Source organism: Pristis pectinata, chromosome 27 (assembly GCF_009764475.1).
Source record: "Pristis pectinata isolate sPriPec2 chromosome 27, sPriPec2.1.pri, whole genome shotgun sequence".
NCBI classification, from domain to species: domain Eukaryota; kingdom Metazoa; phylum Chordata; class Chondrichthyes; order Rhinopristiformes; family Pristidae; genus Pristis; species Pristis pectinata.
In genome coordinates this window covers 19,322,482-19,344,457 of record NC_067431.1, presented here as the reverse complement: position 1 = coordinate 19,344,457, position 21,976 = coordinate 19,322,482, and the positions used below count along the sequence as shown (strand labels likewise).

Here is a 21,976-nt window from a genome sequence, read left to right as displayed (position 1 = left end):
TTCATATCTCATCATAAACGGAAAAGTACATTTCTATGGCTATTCCTGAGGGAAGGGGTTCAGCTGTGACAGTAGTTTTAAAACCTCAGGGTTTTAAAATGTGATTGATGATATAGAACTTGATTATTTGAATTTATAAGATTACCTGCCTTTTCCTTTGAGTTAATCTAACATAGTAATGCCATATTTTTATGCTGCCAGTCATACAGGTTGGGATGTTGCCTTCTTATTCGCTCGCGTAGGAACCCACCAGTCAATTCCTGAACCCACAGAGTGATTCAACGGGAGCGAGATTCGGGTGCGCGCGCACGCTTCCAACAGTCACTGCGCCGGGGAGCGCGTACACGCTTCCAACCGTCACTGCGCCGGGGAGCGCGCCCGGGGTGGTTGAAGCAAAAACCAAAGGTAACATCCATGAATCCAAGGGTTCAAGCTTTCTGTCCGGAAATGTCTTTAAACTCAATCCAAAAATTGCGGGAATAATTCTGATACTGCTTTAATGATGTGAAATCCATCGCTTCTATCATTTACAAGTAACTCCAATATTTAAAGTGCAGGAATATTATTATTCTTGAATGTTGTAGACTTAAAATTGGCAAATCTATTAGATATTCGTGTCTAAAAATAATTAGAAAACCAATGTTTTAAAAAAAATTATAATTAGATTATTGATGACATTAGGAAAGTAAAATATGTTAAAATTATTCAACGACATTAATCTGATAAAGTTTAATATCTAACCGCATCTCTCAATATACCATAAAAATTGCTGGAAATTTTGCCAGCGTCAGTTCCTATATACTTATTTACACTTGACTTAAACATCCTGACAAGTTTAACACAAATCCACAGGTAATTCTAGTTCAGTGTTTGGAGAGGGTATGTGATTATGATAGAGGCCAATAGTAGAACACACATCATGGCAGCTTGAGGATTTGAATTTGATTCAAGTAAGAGGTTGATATCTGTAAAAATGACCATTTATCTGAATCCTCTCCATCACAAATGCAACCTACCCCCTCCAAACCATCATTTGCCTACATCTGTTATCAGACTCATCAACTGATCAACAAATATCCATGTAGTTGTTTACCTCAAGCTTCCAATGCTCTTGTGGCTAACAATATTCTTCAGCCTCCATTATCCAGCACTTACTGCTGCCTATAGCCTATAATGCACATCTCTCCTACCCATCACTGTTGTATTTGTGGATTTCTGGTGTGGCTTGGCAACAATTTAACATGCTTGTCTCTTTAGCTAAATCCTTTCTAGTTATTGGACATAACAACAACAGTCCCTGCTCCCCAGAATCCCAGTCTTTAGCCCCTTGTGTCCTCTCTCTCCCTTCATCTCACTGTGAGCACTTTTGCCTTCAGCTACCCAAGTTCCAATGTCTGGATTCCCCTCGCTACATCCCTCATGTCTCTTCCTACTGCCTGTATTACATTGTTAAAGACGTGTTTTGGTCAGAAATCTTAACATTTCACTACTTGATCTAACTTTTTAAAACATTTTTCTATGTTAAGGTGAAAGTTGCTATTTATATAGAAAATAATGGAAGAGCATGTACAAGTGGAGAATATTAGAACGAGCATTATAACAGTGAGAATCAAGCTGATTACAGAAACTTCAAAGGGGAAGTAAAAAAGTAGATGGCAGGCAGAGAGGAATCATGAGAAAAGAGTGGTATCAAACATAAATCCAAAAACATTCTGTGGACAAAAGAACATGAAAAGATTTGGAATGGGAGAAGTGGTGCAGATCAGAGGCCAGAAAGGGAATCAACTCATGGAGGCTGAGGTAATAAAGGAATATTTTTCATTAATTTTTACCAAGGAACAAGAAGTTGCTGGAATTACAACAAAGGAAAATGTCAATGAGATTCTGAATGGAAAGGCTAGCTGCACGTAAAATGGATAAATTTTAAGATGGATTGCATGCTAAGTTGCTGAGAGAAGTAAAGAAAAGACCGGCCTATTCTTTCAATCATCTGTAGGTGGTGCATGAGGACTGGAAAACAACATCCTTGATCAAAAAGGGGTACAGGGATAAATCCAGTTCAGTTAGTTTAGGTGGTCAGGAAAGTTCTTGAAAGAATAATCAGGAAGAGGATTAGCAGTCACATGAATATGGATTAATTTGGGTAAAATTAAAGGGATTTCTGATGGAATAACAGAGAAGGTTGATGAGGCACTTATGGACTTTCAAAATGTGGTTGATAACACATGACATAGTTCCTGGAATAAAAGGGGCTGAGAAACATGGAAAGAAAATTGGCCATATAACAAGAACCTAAGATTAATCGTTTTTTAGACTGAAGTGTGCAATGGAGATCCCCAGGAGACCACTGCTTGAAACACAGCTTTTCTTAATGTATGTTAATAACTTGGATTTGGAGATACAGGGCAAAATTTCCAAATTGGCAGATAACATGAAACTTGTAGGTGGAGTGGGTGGTGATGTGGATCGTAATATGCACAGGTGTTGCGTAAATGGCAGTTACTTTGCTATAATATAGAAAATAATGGAAGGCAAGTATAAGTGGAGAATATTAGAATGAACATACTGATGGTGAGAATTAGATTGATTACAGAAAGTTTACAGGGGACATTAAAAGGATGCAAGTAAAGAGAGCATGAAAAAATACTGGCACCAATCATAAAATGGAATCCAAAAATATTCTATATGCATGTGAACAGGAAAAGAGTCGGGAGAGGTGGGGTGGTACAGCAGTTACTGCTACTACTAAATAGAACATTACAGCATAGTACAGGCCCTTTGACCCATGATGTTGTGCCGACATTTCATCCTTCTCTAATATCTATCTAAGCCTTCCCTCCCACATAGCCCTCCATTTCTCTCTTATTCACGTGGCTATCTAAGAAACTCTTAAATGTCCCTAACGTATCTGCCCCCACAACCTCTGCCAGCAGTGCATTCCATGCACCCATCACTCTCTGTGTAAGAAAAACATACCTCTGACATCCCCCTTGTACTTTCCTCCAATCACCTTAAAATTATGCCCCCTCATGTTAGCCATTTTCGCCCTGGGAGAAAGTCTCCGACTGTCCACTCGATCTATACCTCTTATCATCTTGTAGACCTCTATCAAGTCACTTCTCATCCTACTCCTCTCCAAAGAGAAAAGCCCTAGCTCGCTCAACCTATCCTCATAAGACATGCTCTCCAATCCAGGCAGCATCCTCTCTCCTCTGCACCTTCTCTAAAGCTTCCACATCCTTCCTATAATGAGGCGACCAGAACTGAACACAATACTGGAACTAAATAGTTCCAGTGACCTGGGTTTGATCCTAACCTTGGTGCTATGTGTCTGGAATTTGCACATTCTCCCTCTGACCACATGGGTTTCCTCTATGTGCTCCAGTTTGCTCTTATGTCCCAAATATGTGCTGGGGGATTAATTCACTTTTGTAAATTGCCTTCAGTTTTGGTGGGTGGCTGGAGAAAAGGGTTGATAAAAATGCTTTGAGAGCTGGCAGAGACTTGATGGGCTGAAAGGCCTTGTGGCATATGAGACTTCATGGAGGTTTAGACAGTCAGGTGGAATGGGATATAGGTGGCAGAGGAAATTCAATGCTGAGAAATGGGAAGTGTTACATTTTGGTAGGAAAAATGAAAAACTGGAGGGCAGAATTCAAAAGGAGTAAAAGAACAGAGAGGTTCAGATGTATTTGTGCAAAGTTCATTGAAAATGGCAGGGTAGTTGAGAATGTGGATCCATATAGGATCCTGCGCACAATAAATAGAGGTATGTAGTACCAGACTGTGAGTCGTGACAAATCTTCGTAAGGCGCTGATTCTGCCTTAACTGGAGTATTATAGTTAGTTCTGGGGTCCAAATTTTAGAAAAGCCTATGGGCTTTAGAGAAGGTCTGGAAGAGATTCATATAAATGACTCCAGGGAAGAAGCTGGGATTAATATTCTTGTTGAAACAGAGACTGCAAAAAGATCTGATGGAGGTACTTAAAAATCATGGTAAGTCTCAACAGAGTTGATAATGTGAAACTGTTTGGTTGGCAGAAAGGTCAAAATAGAAAAGAAACAGAATGAAAATGATTGGCAAAAAAACCAAAATTGATGAGAAAAACGTATTATGCAGTAAGTGGTTACAGTCTGGAATGGACTACTGGGGTAAGTAGTGACGGCAGAGTCAATGGAGTATTGAAAAGGAAACTGGATATCTGAAAGGAAATAAATTGGGAAAAGGGCAGGAGAGTGGGTCTAATTGGATTCATCCTATAAGTATGGACTTGATAGGCCAAATGGTCTCCAAATGGCTGTAGCCATTCTGTATAATAACAAACCTTCCTGGTTTTGTTTCTTTCACTCCAAATAGGAATTGACCGACTGACTTTATGTGGCCATGGTTAACAAAGACTCTTTGGCTTCAATAGCTCATAAGGCTTGTACCATAGTCTTTGCCCTGTTATTATTTCTTGGTCTGTCTTGGGCATATGTTGCTGGATTTCAGCTCCTAGATGGACAAAAAGTAATTTTGCTTGGTATTTACGGATCCCTGATCATTGGACATTTCTTCTTTCAAACAATCTTTGCTCAGTTTGAGTGTTACAAGATGCAAAATGACATTCTACAATGTTGCAGCACTAAGTCAGTGGCCATAACCATATCTGCTTATCAGGAAGATCCTTCATACCTGACACAGTGCCTCAATTCTGTAAAGAGCATTGAGTACCCAATCCAGAAACTCAGAATTATCATGGTCATTGATGGGAACTCAAAAGAAGATCAATACATGATGGACATATTCAAGGAGATTTTCTACAAGGAAGATATTGGGACATATGTATGGGAGGGCAACTATCATTCTAGAAATTTTAATAGAATTATATGGAATAAAGAAGAAGATAACAGCAAAAAGTCACAAAGAGATCCTGTCAATCTGTTTTATGGGGAAGCAAGTATCGGAAATCCAGAGAGACTGGAGGTGGAATCATTAATCCGCACTAAGCGTTGCGTTTGCATCATGCAAAAAAGGGGAGGAAAGAGAGAAGTACTGTACACAGCCTTCAAAGCGATTGGTGACTCAGTGGATTACATTCAGGTAAGATGAATGTAATTAACTTTTTTCTCAAATGTAGCACTTTCATTTGATGTAAACCTATCTCCTGCATCAAACAGATGCTGTCTCTTCTGAAACTCTGCAACTGGAAGTTGAAGAAAGTTTCCATCTGACCTACTTATGATTCATTGTTCCTTTTCAGTTCCTGTCAACCCCCAGAGGTTGTTAATTTATGATCTCAACTTCATCAGAGTTCTAAAGCAGCTGGTAAATGATTCTGATCTGGCCTAAAATATTAACTATTTTTTCTCCACAGATGCTGCTTGACCTGCCAAGTATTTCCTGCAATTTCTATTTTAATTGTACCAGACCCACCTTATTTTGTAATTGGAGGTGCATGGCAAGACTGCTATTTTGTGCCCATCCTAGGCCATCTTGAGAAGGTCAGATTCTCAAGTGAAAAGTTACACAACTATAATATGGGTCTTATGGGAAACAAAGCAGAGGAAAATTTCTTTTTAAAATTATTTTTAAATTAAGTGTATTTCTTGCTTAACAAATTATTGATATTCACTTTGTGAATACCTATGGATAACATATATGTGCAGTAATCTCAGCCAGAGAAAGCAGGTTATATGCCCCAAAATGACAAAGTGAACTTACTTCAACGATAAAAGTTCTCGATACAAGATTAAGATTTTTTAATTCAAAGTTCCTGCTTAATTTGGTTCTTCCTTTTGAGGTTTATTTTCAAATTGAGGAATGACGTACAATTGTGCTGACAGCTGTGACTGACTAAATAGCATTGGTAAGAAAATGTTTTGCCTCTGATTCATTGCACAGATGTGTTTCCACAGAAAGTTCACTGATACTTCATCCAAGAATCAGATTCTAATTTATTACTTTGCAGAGTTGGTAATAGCAGAATGCATTGTACTGACCTTGCAGTGCAGCCCAAATTCCCTAGAAAAGGACCTAAGCTAAAAGAGTGAAATTCTGAGGACAAGATGTATAGCAAGAAATTATCACCTTAAAGTTTGACCTATTTAATTCAGGGGGTGTCAAATGATTAATGAAAATCTGGAAATTTCTCCTTGGGAGTTTAGTCGAAAATTTAAAAACTGGGATTACTAGATCTTTGATAGGGAAGTGCACTGGAAGGAGACACGTTTGCTATTTTCTATGATGAATTGAAACCAATGATGTTTTGATAAAATCATGTAGTTGCTTTGTTTTATGTCTGTCAAGATATGCTTCTATTTCCACAATCTTCTGCCTCCACCACAGAAGCTGCATATGTCTCAGTCATCTCTTGGCCATCAGCCTGATGCTTAGTGTTCTTTTTTGTTGAAGCTACACACTTGATTTCTAGAAACAGTGAAGTCTTGGCATAGTTTTCATCAAAACAATCCAGCTGCTTTCCCTCTGTGCAGCTATAAAGTTGGAATGTAGCATGATTCTTTGATCATATTAGATACAGAGTTTCATTCACAGTTGTGAGGTAGACAACACTAATGCCCAATTCTTTGCTTTCCGGCTTTTTTATTGGACTTGCACAGTCAGAACCAATGCAGAAGGTACTGAATAATTATTAATACAACATGCAACACCTTGGCCCTCTTCCTGTATTCTTTACGTCTTGAATGTGCTTTTGGCGGATTGTATGGTGACTTAATTACTGATGCTTACAATGGTGATACATTCTTATTTACTCATATATAACCTGGGTATGACTTTGTAATGATACTGGGTATTCTGATACAATAGGTATAGCCCTTTGGCCTATTATTCTGCCCCTTGATATATTTCTGTAGACATGCTGACTACTGCGCAGATAAAATTAGTGTAATTTTATTGATCTGCTAGAACCCGACTTGATAACAATGGTTATCGGCAGTCTGGTACCCATGACACATAATTTTCAAATGAATCATTACAATTGTTAGAAAATCAGGAATACCAGTTATCTAAGATACACATTTTTTTGTGTTTTTTGTCAGCTGACTAAACTTGTACTTGATCTCATATATCCTTGTCAATAGATTATGTATATTTAAATGAACTGGATATTTTTATTAAAGGATTATATAACTTTTAGGTCTGTGATTCTGACACAAAACTTGACTCGCAAGCAACTGGAGAACTGGTTAAAGTCTTAGATTCAAATGGAAGCTGTGGAGCAGTCGGAGGTGAAGTGAGAATTCTCAATGTCACTGACTCATTCATAAGCTTCATTAGCAGCCTGCATTACTGGACCGTGTTCAATTTGGAACGAGCCTGCCAGTCTTATTTTAACTGTGTCTCCTGCATCAGTGGACCTTTAGGTAAGGAATGTAGGAAAAAATAAAGCAGGATCTTGATTGAGAATGCCACGATCCTTAAAACAATGTACACCTGGCATAAATGAAACTTCATGCAATTGCTCAGGATAATGCACTCTATCGTTAGAAAACTTACCATCAGCATAGACTATTATGCAGGTTTTACCAAGCCTGAACAAGAGTCAAATAAAAGAAAAATCACAAATAAAAAGATGCCATGTTTTGATTTTAAAAGCTAGTCAAATCCAGTACAAAGGTATCAGCTAAAATAAGAGATGTGTGATGATTCTTGATTTCAACAAGAATTTTGCACAGTGAAAATAGCGTTGAAACATACAAATAGCAAGAGGAAATGTTCATACGTGGAACTGACTATAGTAGTATCAGTATGTTAGAACAGGAGAGTCAGAAAAGTAACCCGAGCTCAACTGATTTGTTTTCTTACTTCAACCTTTTTCCATTTTAATTTCTAATCTTGGTTCATCACAGCACAGCGAACTGTCCATGATCTGTATTCATTTCTAACAATGACCATTTGTTTCAGGGATGTACAGGAATAATTTGATCCAGCAATTACTGGAGCCTTGGTACAATCAGAGATTCCTTGGAACCCGGTGCACTTTTGGCGATGATCGTCATTTAACTAACAGGGTACTCAGTCTGGGCTATTCCACCAAGTAAGAAATAAATCCAGCCTTTTCTCAATTGTGCAATACCATGATTTGTGTTGTAGCCAGAGATGTTAAACGTAAGTGTTTTATAGCTGTTTAGATAGGTTAGACATTGCTTGGACAGAAAAAGAACAAATATCCTTAAAATGATTATTTTCCTCTAATTTTCTTTTGTCCCTATAAGTCATTGCTCCTTGTTTAGTTCTATTGGCATCAGAAATCTGATCACACTTTTCTTGTGAGTGCTGGCAGACTATATAAACATGAGGGGTATCAGAGCCAAGCCCACTTTTGAATTCAATTGACCCCCTGAAATCAAAACAAATGCTGGAAATACTCAGCAGGTCAGACAGCATCTGTGGAAAGAGAAAGAGTTAACGTTTCAGTTTGCAGATCTTTTGTCTTTCCACAGATGCTGCCTGACATGCTGTATGTTCCCAGCATTTTCTGTTTAATTTAAATTTTCAGCATTTGCATTTTTAAAAAAAATTTCATTTGGCACTCTTTCAAGTTGGCATCATCAGACAGTATTTTGAGCTGGAATCCTTTAGTCACCAACGATTTTTTTCCCCCACATATCCACTGATTCAGGAGTGCAGCACTACTTGAGGCCATTTCAGCGAGATTGTAACATTATCACGGAGCCTTGCTTTATATGCTTTCTTCACAGAAATCTGACTTTATATTGGTTCAACTTGTCTTTGCCTGTGTTTCGCCATAAGCCTCTTCCACCTTTGTATACCTTTTTCCACCTTTGGACTCCTGACCTTATAATCTACCTCATTATGATCTTGCACTTTAATGTCTACCTGCACTGCACTTTCTCTGTAGCTGTTACACTTTATTCTGCATTCTTTTATTTTTTACCTTGTATTGCCTCAATGCATGTGTAATGAATTGATCTGTATGAATGGTATACAAGACAAGTTTTTCCACTGTACCTCGGTACACGTGACAAAAATAAACCAATTTACCAATTTATAGCAAGATACCTGCAGAGATTGGTACAAGTTAGATTACAATGCAAAGCGCACTGGTGTCCATGATCAGCAGGGTTATTGCATTGGAGAAGTGTGCTAAATTTTATTATTGTAAAATTAAAGTTAATTCTGGAAAACCAGGACTCAGTAACGAAACTGCGTTTTTGTTTCACTTAGATATACGCCTAAGGCTTGGTGCCACACAGAGACTCCAGCTCAATATCTGCGCTGGCTCAATCAACAAATACGTTGGACCAAGTCATCTGTCATAGACTGGTTCTACAGTTCTCTCTTCTGGTACAAGCACAGTCTGTGGATGACATATGAGGCAATGATTGTGGGGATCTTGCCATTCTACATTTCTATGACCATCATTAAGCTATTCTACTATGGGTGTCTCTGGGACATTCTATGGATGCTGCTTTGCTTCCATGGCCTTGCACTCATTAAAGCAATCAATGCCTCTTGTTTAAAGGGAAGTCTAGTGATGATCTACTTATCTCTGTTTCCAACCTTCTACCTGGGTGGGTTACTGCCAATCAAATGCTTTTCTCTTCTTACCATTACCAAGACCAGCTGGGGAACATCTGGACGCAAAGAGAGAGTCAAGAACTACATCCCATTGTTTCCAGTCTTGGTTTGGGCCATTATTCTTTTTGTGGGTTTGATTGAGACAATCTTCACAGAGAATGAAGGTGCATGGGGGCATTATATGCAGTCATCAGAAAAAGATTATGTTCTCTACAGTTCACTAACGTTATTTCTATTTTATACAGGTCTGATCACAATTTACCATCTGTGGTCATGGCATCGATATAGAAGGAACACTGCAATGTATCGTGTTGAAGTGTAGAGAGACTGTGCAAATTAGTTAATGATTACAAAAGCTTTGACTAACACCTTGAAGAATGCTTTACATCTCATAAGTTTACACGTTTTGCTTTTTGTCCTTGAGGTGATTTTTCTCCACAGTCCCTCCTGGGTAGTTGACCTTCCATATTCAGCATCAATGCCACTTTGTTATCTGCCAGCCCCACTTTGTGAGGAATTGCAGATGCACATTGGCAATGTTCTGCCTTTTCCTGATATGCCACTATATGTCATAGTCCCAGTGTAGTTTGTGCAGTGCTATATTCTCTAAATGCATGGTCTGGTGTTTGTAGGGTTCAATAGTGAAGAACATGCATCATTTTTTAAGGAATACATTTCTGTTGACTCTTAACAGCTCCAGAAAATCATAGCAATAAATCTTTCAGCCTGTGATTCTCAATCCTGGTGGCATGGAATTGTTGACCAAAGGATAGGTACTTTCCTACAGAGAGGAAATAATAATCATTGGATGTTCTGTTCCAGAACCCAGTAGAATGGCAGGTCTGGCAGAGGCCTGGAAGTATGTTTACCTGTGTGTAGTGGGACAGCAGGGAGATAAAGTGACTAAATGACCACTTGTAGAAATGGTTGTCCTGTAATATCCATAATATGACATTTGATCCTCTTCTATGATATCAGGTCATTGTGACAGGTTTCAATTGAACTGAGAAATTTGTGAACAAGATGGAGAATATTTAACCACAAATTAACGGGATCTTTCACGGGTTTAGTATTTAAATGTACCACATATGTTGATTGTGAATACTGTCTTCAAGTGACAGTCACTGGCTTTGGGCTAACTAGTGGATGCTCGAAATTCTCTTTCCAGATTGTAGTCCAGTGATCTTTTCTGGAATACATGTGCTTGTGGATAATGTGTGAGAAAGGGGCACTGTTCAACTATTTTAACTACTGAGACTCCTTGTTTGGCTCACTGAAAGGCTGGCTATTTGGGTAAAGTTCTAAAGGGCTGTGTTGCCGACCCACATTTCGGATGAGATTTGTAAAATCTTCAGTGCATTGTTTAGTTTAGAGCAGAAAACTCTTTAGTTTCAGCAGTTATAACATGTAGAGATATTTTTGGACATTTTTTTTTTGTGAAAGGGTAGTGTATAAAGTGTGATGGCTCTTACATATAAGATTTTGTATGAGCAATACCAATCACAAAAATGCCTCTAAAGATGTACTACAGTGCGACATTTCACATCGTGAGTGTCCAAACTGCAGCTAACAAGTCAAATATGATCCTCAGTTTTAGCAAACGACTCATGAAGCCCGGATACTTATTGATATGATCTTACTCCTGTTAGCTCATTGTTTTATGATTGAGAATTTATGAACCAAAGGTCTAACTGTAAATGCAAATTGTTACAACACAGATTTCACCTTTGCAGGTTCAGAGCACCGTTAATACAACATGGTCATTAGTTAGTCTATGCATGTTCCTACAACTCATATCTAAACGTAGAGCATGCATCATCAATTTGGTTTGTGAGAGAACAAACTTAGGTAGATACTTAGTGTAGGCCTGAAGGAGCCAGAGTACAGGCAGATTTCACAGCATAAATGCACATGGTAAACACAGTTTAAACCTAACACAGTTATGATCTTATGATATTTGTGTTGAGTGATTTGTGCTAAAACTTCTGTCTATATGCACTCTAACTACCAACTAGCACAGAGGAGACAATGCCAGCAATAACAATGAAAATGAAACCAACATTTAATGGTTTAGCACCTTAGTTTCACATTTGGAAATAAAAAGTCTAGGGTAAGTGTATCAAATGTATAAATGGATTACAATGTTGAGAAAAGCCTCGGGTATTTCCTGTTTAAACAGTTTTCTGCCTCTTCCCCCAACTTTACTCACCAGTCTCTTCAAAGATGGACTCTTTGCCAATGATATTTGCTAATTAGGGTAAAAGCTGAAGCACTTAAGTTGATTAGGTAGAAGCCAGCTCATTGCAGTACACATTCTCCTCCACACGATAGCGTCACCACATTCTGCAGTATTGAATGGAGCTCACTTCTGCCACACAGTGGCATTAGCTTGGTATGTCATAAAACTCCAACATCTGATCCCCGTGGAGTCCAGTGGCAATAGTGAAATTGCCCCTGTTCCTCAGTTCATACTATCAGGAACAACACAAGAAACCTATTGTCAGGTTAGACATGGTACAGGAACAACCTCCCTATTAATTTCAATGGAGAGCAATGCATTTTTTTTTCAATTAATTGAGTTTTAAATGTTCCAACATCTTAAGGCCATTTGCTTACTTTTATTTTTTAATATCTTAAGTTTTTAAACTGATTTTAAGAAGTTCTTAATGTTTCTGAGCATCAAAAACTTTCAAAGCTTTTGACAAGATTGATAGCCTACTAAAATTATGGGGTGTGGCTATCCAACTATAAAAGCCTTTTCAGCTGTTGTGGACATGGCTTGTTCTGACTTTTGCTCCACCACTCCTAAATCATCATCCATGTAACATCATTTATGCAAGACTCTGCAGACACATATGATTGAATCAGTGAGGAACTGGACAGTTTCAGTCAGAAAGTTGACAGCAGTAGATTTAAAGTTCATAATAGCCATATAGATGAGCACTAAACTCAGGAGGCTTGCCCTTTGCCCTTGGCGGGAACTTCTGAGCATTATCTTTTATATTGTTATTTACATTTAATAGGAAAACACACAGAATTTTCGGAAGCACAGGAGAATTAGTTGAAACATAGGAATTTCTTTACAGTACAGACCAAAGAGATGTGAGGCACAAAACAACAGTGCTGCTGGCAGGAGATTGTGTGACAAGTGTGCACAGATTAGTTCAAAGTAGATGTAACAATTTATGTTAGAAAAAGTTGACTTAAATAGTGCAAAGCACAGCAATTGAAAATAAAGCCTTATAGAGAGAATTGAGTGCAAATGTAAAATTTGTAATATATTTTATAAAACTTTGCATCCTGTAAAGCTTGCATTCTGTAAAGGCTGGATAAATTATATTGCTTTTCCTCTTCATGTACAAGTGCCCAGAATGTTTTTTTTTATTTTACTAAGGCTTGGGCTAAAAGCAGAACACCAACAATATTGAAAAGATTAAATATAGGAAGAAAATAACATTTGTGTGTAGGCAGCACAAGACTTGGCTTATAGAATGAGGTGGATTTGAGGGCAGAGGTACACAGATTTGTACAAATCTGCAATAGATCTTTAATTCAACTCTGCTGACAAATAGTTCCTGTGGTGATACGATGTATAATTTATCATTCTTTGAATCAAAATCAGGAATAAGATTAAGTCAGATAGCAGTAACATTTCACAATATTCCTCTCTCCAAGTAACATTTGAGTGATCAAGGAGCACAATAAGGATGACTCATATAATAGACTCCAAGGTGAAGATTTAGCAATGATGAATAAATACATATATTCAGGACTTAAAATATTCAGATCAGTACTCCATTTCTTTTGATTAATTCTGAGAAAGAAATTGCTGTAACATTTTTTAACAAAATGGTTTCCTCAAGCAATAGACTGCTGTCATTCGTGACATACCAAGTCAGAATTATTGGTCTCAGTGATGATGGCAAAAAAAACCCATCACATAATCATTGACTGAACACCTATCAGCATCTTTCATGCTGTCCTTGTGGGTTTGGTTTTGCTGGCAATATCCAAGTAAATGACATTTTAGAATTATATACTTGATTAAGTAGGCTGACTAGGTTCTATTGTCATATTTATAATGCCCTTGGAGAGGGTACTTCAAGATATTGGTACAAAATTGTTTTCACTGCCCTGGGCTATGATGGGAAGTAAACAAAAAAATCCACAAGGTTTTTGTTTAATGTCCACTCTATTCAGCAAAATAAGTCTCTGTTTAATATCTCATTGTAGCGACTCACCGTCTGAGCAAGTGAACCGGCTCGGCGGTCGGGTCGCATGTCGTCGGAGCGGCGAGGCCCAAGATGGCGTTGGGCCTTCGTCTTCCCTGAGCGACAGGGAGAACCCGTGTGCAGGAAAGGTTCGATGACGTAGTGTATACGTCATTTCCGTTTTCGGTGGGCGGGAACAGTTTCTCTTAAAAGGCCTGCGCAAGGCGGGAAAATAAACCAGTTCTTGTTCTGCAACCCATTGACTAGTGTCTTGTTTTCACATCGCAGTAGCAGCCGCTACATTGGTGACTCCGATAGTCCAAACGGATTTTGGACCCACACAATGGACGACAACGCAGCAGCCAACGCAGTGGCACTCAAGCTGCCCACCTTTTGGACGCTTCGTCCCAGCGTCTGGTTCGACCAGGCCGAAGCACAATTCCACCTCCGACTCCACAAAGTACTACCACGTGGTCAGCTCTCTGGACCAGGAGACAGCCACCCAGGTCGGAGACTTCATCCAGTCTCCTCCTCCGGAGGAGGATAAGTACCCAGCTTTCAAAGACCTTCTGATTCAGACCTTCGGCCTCTCCCGTCGCGAGCGCGCCGCCCACCTGCTTCATCTTGATGGCCTGGGGGACAGATCCCCATCCGCCCTAATGAATGAGATGCTGGCATTGGCCGAGGGACACAAACCCTGCCTAATGTTCGAACAGGCCTTCCTCGAACAACTACCTGATGACATTCACCTGCTGTTGGCTGATGCTGATTTCAGCAACCCACGTGAGGTAGCTGCCCGGGCAGATGTCCTGTGGAAGGCCAAACGCGAGAGCGGGTCGTCCGTCGGCCAAATCGCCAGGCCGCGAGCCCAACGCCTGCCTAAACCAGTCCCAGCAACCAAGCGACCACACCCCAGAAACACAGATGACGACACTGGCGACCAGCTGTGTTTCTACCATCAGAGGTGGGGCGCGGAGGTCTGTTGATGCCGTCCACCCTGCAAGTTTCAGGGAAACGCCAGGGCCAGCCGCTGCTGATGGCTACGACGGCTGGCCGCCAACACAGCCTCCTATTCGTTTGGGACAAGCAGTCCGGGTGGCGTTTCCTCGTTGATACTGGAGCAGAGGTCAGTATTTTGCCCCCGACCGGCCACGACACTCGTAACAGGCAACAAGGTCCTGTACTCAATGCCACAAACGGCACAACGATACGGACTTTCGGTATCCATACACTTCAATTACAATTCGGCGGCAGCCGTTTTACCTGGACCTTTACCCTTGCCGTCGTCGCCCGACCACTCCAAGGAGCCGATTTCCTTTGGGCCCACAGCCTGTTAGTCGACCTGCGAGGGAAGCGGCTAGTGCGCTCCAGAACTTTCCAAACCTACCCCCTGGGAGAAGCCAGCCTACCAGCCCCATGCCTGGACTCCATTTCCCTGTCTGGCAACGAGTTCACCAAGCTCCTAGCTGAGTTCCCATCTGTTTTGGCACCCAGTTTACCTCCAGCCTCTGGTCTGCATTAGCGAACATGCTGGGGACACAGCTGCACACCATCACGGCCTACCACCCTCAATCAAACAGGTTAGTGGAACGTTTCCACCGCCATCCAAAATCAGCCTTGATGGCCTGCCTGAAGGGTCCTAACTGGGTCGACGAACTGCCTTGGGTCCTGCTCAGCATACGCACTGCCCCCAAGGAAGGTCTCCACGCTTCGTCAGCTGAACTCATGTACGGGGCGCCCCTGGTCATCCCGGGGGATTTCATACCCGCCCTTTGGGGCCAAGCGGAACAACCCACGGTAGTCCTGGAAAGACTGTGCGAGAGGCTCGGCAACTTGGCACCGATTCCCACTTCGCGGCATGGTCAAGCCCCATCCTGTGAGCCCAAGGAACTATGAGACTGTAAGTTCGTTTTTGTTCGCAGGGGCACACTTTGGGCGCCGTTGCAACGACCATACGAGGGGCCGTTCCGGGTCATCAGGAATAATGGGTCCACCTTTATTTTGGTCATTGGGGGCAAGGAAGAGGTCTTCACAATGGACCGCCTCAAATCGGCCCATTTAGATCTACAACAACTGGTCGAGGTTCCAGCACTGCGACGCAGAGGCCGACCTCCTAAGCAATGGTTAACACAGCCCGCGAACCTTGGGACCGTATCGCTGGTTCTGCGGGGGGGGGGGGGGGCTTGTGTAGCGACTCACCATCCGAGCAAGCGAACCGGCTTGGTGGTCAGGTCGCGCGTCATTGGAGCGGCAAGGCCCAAGATGGCGTTGGGTCTCCATCTTCCCCGAGCGACAGGGAGAACCCACACACGGGAAAGCTTCGATGACGTAGCGTATACGTCATTTCTGTTTTCAGTGGGCGGGAACAGTCACTCTTAAAAGGCCTGCACAAGGTGGGAAAATAAACCAGTTCTTGTTCTGCAACCCATTGACTAGTGTCTTGTTTTCATATCGCGGTAGCAGCCGCTACATCATCTAAAATATTTAAAATGTCTTAGCCCTCATGGCAGAATGATAAAAAAATTCTGACACAGACAGTGGCCAGCCTACTTTGTGTACTATAGAACCTAATCCCACCTTTCAGCATCTGGACTGTACCCCTACAGGTCCAGGCTCCTCGTGAACACACCTAGCCTTTTCAAGGGTTTCTGCCTCTATGACATTTACTACACTTCAGGCAGTATGTTCAGATCCCTTTCAGCCTATGGGTGAACAAATATTTCCTTATTTCCCCTGATCCTTCTACCAAATGCTTTAAAGCTATGCTCCCTGGTTTATGACCCTTCAGCTAGGGGGAATTCATCCTTCTATTTAATCTATCTAGGCATCTCATAATTTTTAAAGGTTAAAAATTCATACAACAAAACTACTTACGAATCAGTAGTTAGACAGAGAGATGCCTTTTCAACGAAAGACGTGGCAGACAGCACAGATCTGACAGCAATTTTTTTTGTTTCTCTGATTAATTTCCCACCCATACTAACTCAATAATAGAGAAATTATTAATAACAATGAGCCCAGTCTTGTTTCCTATATTTGTTATTCTCAGTGGTCATCTGGGTTTGCATTTAGAAGAGGATTTGAAACTGTGCACTAAACATGTTTAAGGCCATTTCGCAACCCCTTTCAGCCTGTTTTATGGCATGTTTCTGCTGGTACTTAGATTCTTGTGAGTCATTGCACCACTTGTTCCCTGCAATGGAAGCTACAACTATCCCGATACAAGTCCTCCTTTTAAGATGATTGGAAGAGTTGGATCAACAAAAGATTGGCTTATATGTCAGTGGAGAGAAACCACCCTGTATCCACAGCCATAGAAATCTGCTTGTACTTTGGCTTCCTCAGGCGTACACTAAGTATCTGCCTAATTTTGTTCTCTCACAGAGAATATTGATGTGGGATGCTCCACATTTAGTTATGAGCTGCAGGAGCATGCACATGACGCTCCACTACAGTGTTCCTTCATAACAATAGGGATTGGGGTAATGTATTGGATCATTAGTGTATGTAGAGATTCTACTTCTTAAGGTGGCTAATTTTCAAGCTTGGCTGCTAGATCTGTTCACTAAGCACAGATCCTTATGAAAGTCCAACAACCTGAGTGGCTTTCGAAGGTAGCTAATTATTTCTTCTGCATGAAAGAAAGCATGTAACACACATCCTAAGAACTTGCCAAGATGCAACCAATTATATTTTCCGCCACTATTACATTTACCTGGCAACAGTTAGAAAGTTTGGATGAACAGAGGGCCAGATACAGTGTTGCCATCTGCAATACAGGCAGAGCCAGATACAGAATTGATCAAGAGCAACCTCAAATCTGCTTCACCCTCCATCCAGGCATGCTGCACTGCAAAATATGGAGCTGGTACAGAAGAACTGCACATACAGCAACCATCATTACACATGTATCATGCTAATCCCTCACTTGCCTGAGAACTCATGTTGGTACCTTAGTTTTTTCCCCTTCATTTTTGCCTGGCATCTAACCTTGACAGTGATGCCTTATTCCATTGTCAAAGACCACTAGAGTTGTGATTTGTTAAAATAATTCTAAAAGCTTTCAGCATGGTCTCTTGCTTTGCTGTACTATTTTATGATTCAATGGCACATTGTCACTGATGAAATTAGCATCAGTTGAAGTCAGACCCATCAGACTTGGTTTACAGTTGTTGGCAAAAATGTATTTATAAATGGCTTACAAAAGGAAATATCCTGAACAGAAATAAATGAACTTTATAACAATCACTGTTTACCTTCATTGTGACATATGCATTATCCATGCCACTGCATCTATGGAAGGTGGTTGATTAATTTATATCCCCCAAAATCTCTGTTCAGAAACACCACAAGTATAAATTGAACCAGAACCATGCAGGGTTTCTCAGTGTGACCTATTGCTCACATATCCAAACAGTAACATTATGGGTATACTGGATGAAGGATCATTTGGAATTTAGTCAAAGTGACCCTTGTACTTAACATGTTGCATCATGCAGTCTTTCCAAAATAGATAAGCTAATGTTTGATATCAGTAGATATAAATTAGAGGCTATTGAAGATGGTATTTCTTCTGTGCACTGTTTATTTTTGTATAATTAATTCATCTTACAAAAAGTATTTTGCAAGGATGATATTAGTAAAAGGACAATAACAAACAGAGTAGAGTTTCAGCCCTTCAGATCGTATCTGTTAATTCTTCAATAGGAACAAATTTTGATGAAATCATTGCATTAGTGATGGTCAGCAAACCTTCGGTCAAGTTTAACCGAAATAAGTTATTGTTTTCACAATTTCCCTCTGAGTCCAATAGAATCACAATTAATAATTAGCTTAACTTTAGAGGGATGAAGTACTCTTTTCCAAATCTTTAAACAATGATTCATTTGCTGGTGAGCATTCCTTCTCTAGTTTACACCAGATGAAAGGCTACTTGAGTGAGGTACAGAAAGATGACTGGCATCTCAAAGCTGAACTCCAGCAAGAACAAGAACCTTCGAGAGGCAAGAGAAAATATATCAATTCTCTGCAAATAACAGGAACAAAATCAGGATATGTCACTAGTGAAAATGCAATCTTACATATCATGAACAAAAGTTTTGATTTGGTGCAAAAATTAAAGTTAAGTTTGGATGTAAAATCAATGCAATGATCAATGTAAAACAAATAGATATTGTTTGTGAGGAAAAATAGAGCCATATTTTTTTTTAAATTTGTCTTGCTTCTCCAAATACTACCCTGTAACATCAAGTTCTGTGCAACAGATAACACAAGGGTAAAGCTACAGACCACAGATCATCTGGAAGAAAGACTGAAAAGATGCAGTGCAACTTGACCATAACCAATGATTGCATGCACTTCAAATTAAAAGATAAAGCATGACAACTTGTCCTAGTTCAAAAAGTCCAGAAGTTCTCTGATAAACATGACATTAAAACTCCTATCCCACATTGGATAACTTTTGCTAAATCATGATTACAGTTTTAAGTTAGAGAGAATGTTTCTAATAGGTTGTTGAATTTATATCTAATATTTCATTAAACATTCAGTAGAGAATAGTTAACCGCAAGAAAAAGCCACAAATAGAATGTCTCTTAATGGAACAGCTCCATCTACCACAGCGCATAAATTTTAATTAGCGTCAGGGCATATTAGTAAAATGGAATGCAACCTGGGTTTGTTAGCATTCTTGAATAACTTTGAATTCAACATATTATCCTATGAAGTCAAACTATGGCACAGCACTTGTGTGTGCTGGGGTAATGTGAAATTGGGTAAAAAGCATAGTAGAGTTTCATTAACAGATCAATTTAAAGCATGTTTATCTTGACTGAGAAAAAGAACTTCAACGTAAGTGACACCTTTTTCATGAGCTCCCAAAGTTCATCACAATAGAAAATTGTCCACAGGAAGTGAGACAATCCAAACAGCGCAATTACATTCTCTGAGCATACTATAAATATTAAGCAAAATAAGGTGTTGAACGCAGCTCCCACAAGTTGCATTTACTCACAAATGACCTGTACACTCATGCTTATTTTAGGTTCTGCCAGGAATGCTTGACTTCAGGTATTTTTATGAAGTTAGTCCAAATAAGGACAAGAGAGCTAAATTCTAGAAGTGAGGCAAGACTGATTGCTTTTGATATCAAAGCATTACTTTAGCAAATGAGGCATTTCAGAGCCATAATAAAACTGGTCAATGGGATCATGGGAATCTTTTCCACTAATTGGAATCATGCCCAGCACAAAGCTGTGGTTGTTAGAGGCCAATCATCTAAGTTACAGGACATTACTAAAACAGTTAAGGTAGTATCCCAAGACGAACCATCTTTACCTAAGAACTGCCTTCCTCTTTATGACAAGAAATGGTTATTTTCACTGATGAATGTGGCTTGCAGCCCTATTTAGAACTCTAAGTAAAAAAGCAATGGACAAAGATCTGATAACATTCAGGCTTGGGCTGATAACAAGAAATATTTACATACATGGTTGCAGCCAGGCACTGAACATCAATATGGGGGTGGAGAAGGGATCCAGACCAGCAAGGTCTGACTCAGTGGATCGGAAGAGTTACAGTAGGTAGAGAGTTAATAACCTGCATCAGAGATTTAGAATTGTACTTTTAAGTCACTCTTGACACAACAAAATTGTTGCTGGGTGCCAATATGTTGGAAAGAACCCTGCGCTCAGAGCTCTGAGCACCTAAAATAGAACTAGAGAGAAAAACAAACTGAGTTGAAATGAAGTTACACAACAATAAAACCAACGGTTGAGTCAGATGTTTCGCAACCAGGTTCACATGTCAGTTACTCATATAAACTTCAACAACAAATATACGGCTAAATGCAACCAAGAGAGGCAGGAATGATAAACGCAGCATTCTAAATGATTGGTTTTAAAAAAACTAATGTTTTCCACCATGTTCTCCCTTTTTAAGGTACAGTCTTGAATTATTCAATTCAATCATGCTTCAATGAAATCTTCTCACAAATCTATGCTGACAAGTCTTGGTTAATCCATGCTTCTGTTAATGCTGTTTTATACTGTCCTTCAGATTTATTCCATTAAATTTCCTAGCACAGATGTTAGGAAATCTGGTTAATTTTTGATGATAGCTTAGATCAATTCTGCCTCACCTTCTGACCCTATTGACCCCACTGATAAACAAAGGCAATGCATGATTCAAAGTGAGGCATCTGAAGGCTCAGCCTTCAAATGCCTCACTGGGTGGTTTACTTATCTATTTTGAAACCAGGGAAAATGAGAATGAGAACTTAAATACTTTACTTAATGCTATCTTATATTATCATTCTCTTCCTGGTAACTGTATGACAAATATTACAAAGGCAGCTCATTCCTCTCCAATTGGTTGCTTAACAAAGGGCATTATAAATATATTTAGAATGTAAAGTGCAGCCATAATTTTGAGACCGTGAGGATGAACTTACTGTGCTGTTTTGTTGCCTGGATACTAAGCTTTTACAATTGAGTAAATTTATCAACACTTGAAAATACTGGAAAGGGAGTTAAAGGAAATATATTCAACAGAACATCATGATACACAGGCAAAATTAACACCACAGCACAGAGAAAATGAAAGGATGCAAGTTTATAACTTGCTGTATTTTTGTCAGCCATATTTTCTTTCAAACCTCTTAGGAATTGCTTCAGATTTACAATATTTATGATCTCAGATGTGGAAGTAGATTGATAGCTTGCTGAGCTGGTTGCTGTTGTGGGTCAGGAATACCACCTGGGTATGTTCTGTCTAAATGGCACAGTGGCATTGGCATTAGGAAATGATCTTGGGAGTCTTCAACAAAGATTCCAGGTCCCATGATGTCTCATGGCATCAGGTCAAACATGGGCAAAGAAACTTCTGCTGGTTACTACCTATCATCCTCCCTAATTAATATAATATTCCACCATGTTAGAACAAAATTTGGATGAAGCATTACTTGGACTAAGATGATGTGTGGAAGACTCAAGTGCTGCTGGCACACTGGGTCTGAGGCAGGTAGTGAACAAACGAGCATGATGGTAAACCTTTTTACAATCTAACTTTTGTAATGCAAGCATAAAAGGGAATCCAAAAATATTCCATGGGCATGTGAACAGGAAAAGGAAATTAGGATCACACACCACAAATGGAATTTACTCATGGAGTCAGGAGGCATGGTTGAAGTACTTCGCAAGAACCCCACATCAGCCTTCAGCA

At 39.9% G+C, this 21,976-nt stretch overlaps 1 protein-coding gene across 1 annotated transcript; it reads left to right on the top strand.

The window, feature by feature from the left end:
• Nucleotides 1-4,385: 4,385 nt before the first annotated feature.
• LOC127583588 (hyaluronan synthase 1-like) lies at nucleotides 4,386-9,867 on the top strand. The gene is made up of 4 exons (XM_052039710.1): nucleotides 4,386-5,084; nucleotides 7,141-7,366; nucleotides 7,908-8,040; nucleotides 9,192-9,867. The coding sequence occupies exons 1-4, from the start codon at nucleotides 4,386-4,388 to the stop codon at nucleotides 9,865-9,867; spliced, it is 1,734 nt and encodes a 577-aa protein (XP_051895670.1).
• The last annotated feature ends 12,109 nt before the right edge of the window (nucleotides 9,868-21,976 follow it).

Excerpts from the sequence above, each read along its gene's own strand:
- LOC127583588 (XM_052039710.1), top strand. The coding sequence starts at position 4,386 with ATGGTTAACAAAGACTCTTTGGCTTCAATAGCTCATAAGGCTTGTACC. Across the intron at positions 7,367-7,907 it reads CTGCATCAGTGGACCTTTAG|GGATGTACAGGAATAATTTG; the intron begins GTAAGGAATGTA and ends CATTTGTTTCAG. Across the intron at positions 8,041-9,191 it reads AGTCTGGGCTATTCCACCAA|ATATACGCCTAAGGCTTGGT; the intron begins GTAAGAAATAAA and ends TGTTTCACTTAG.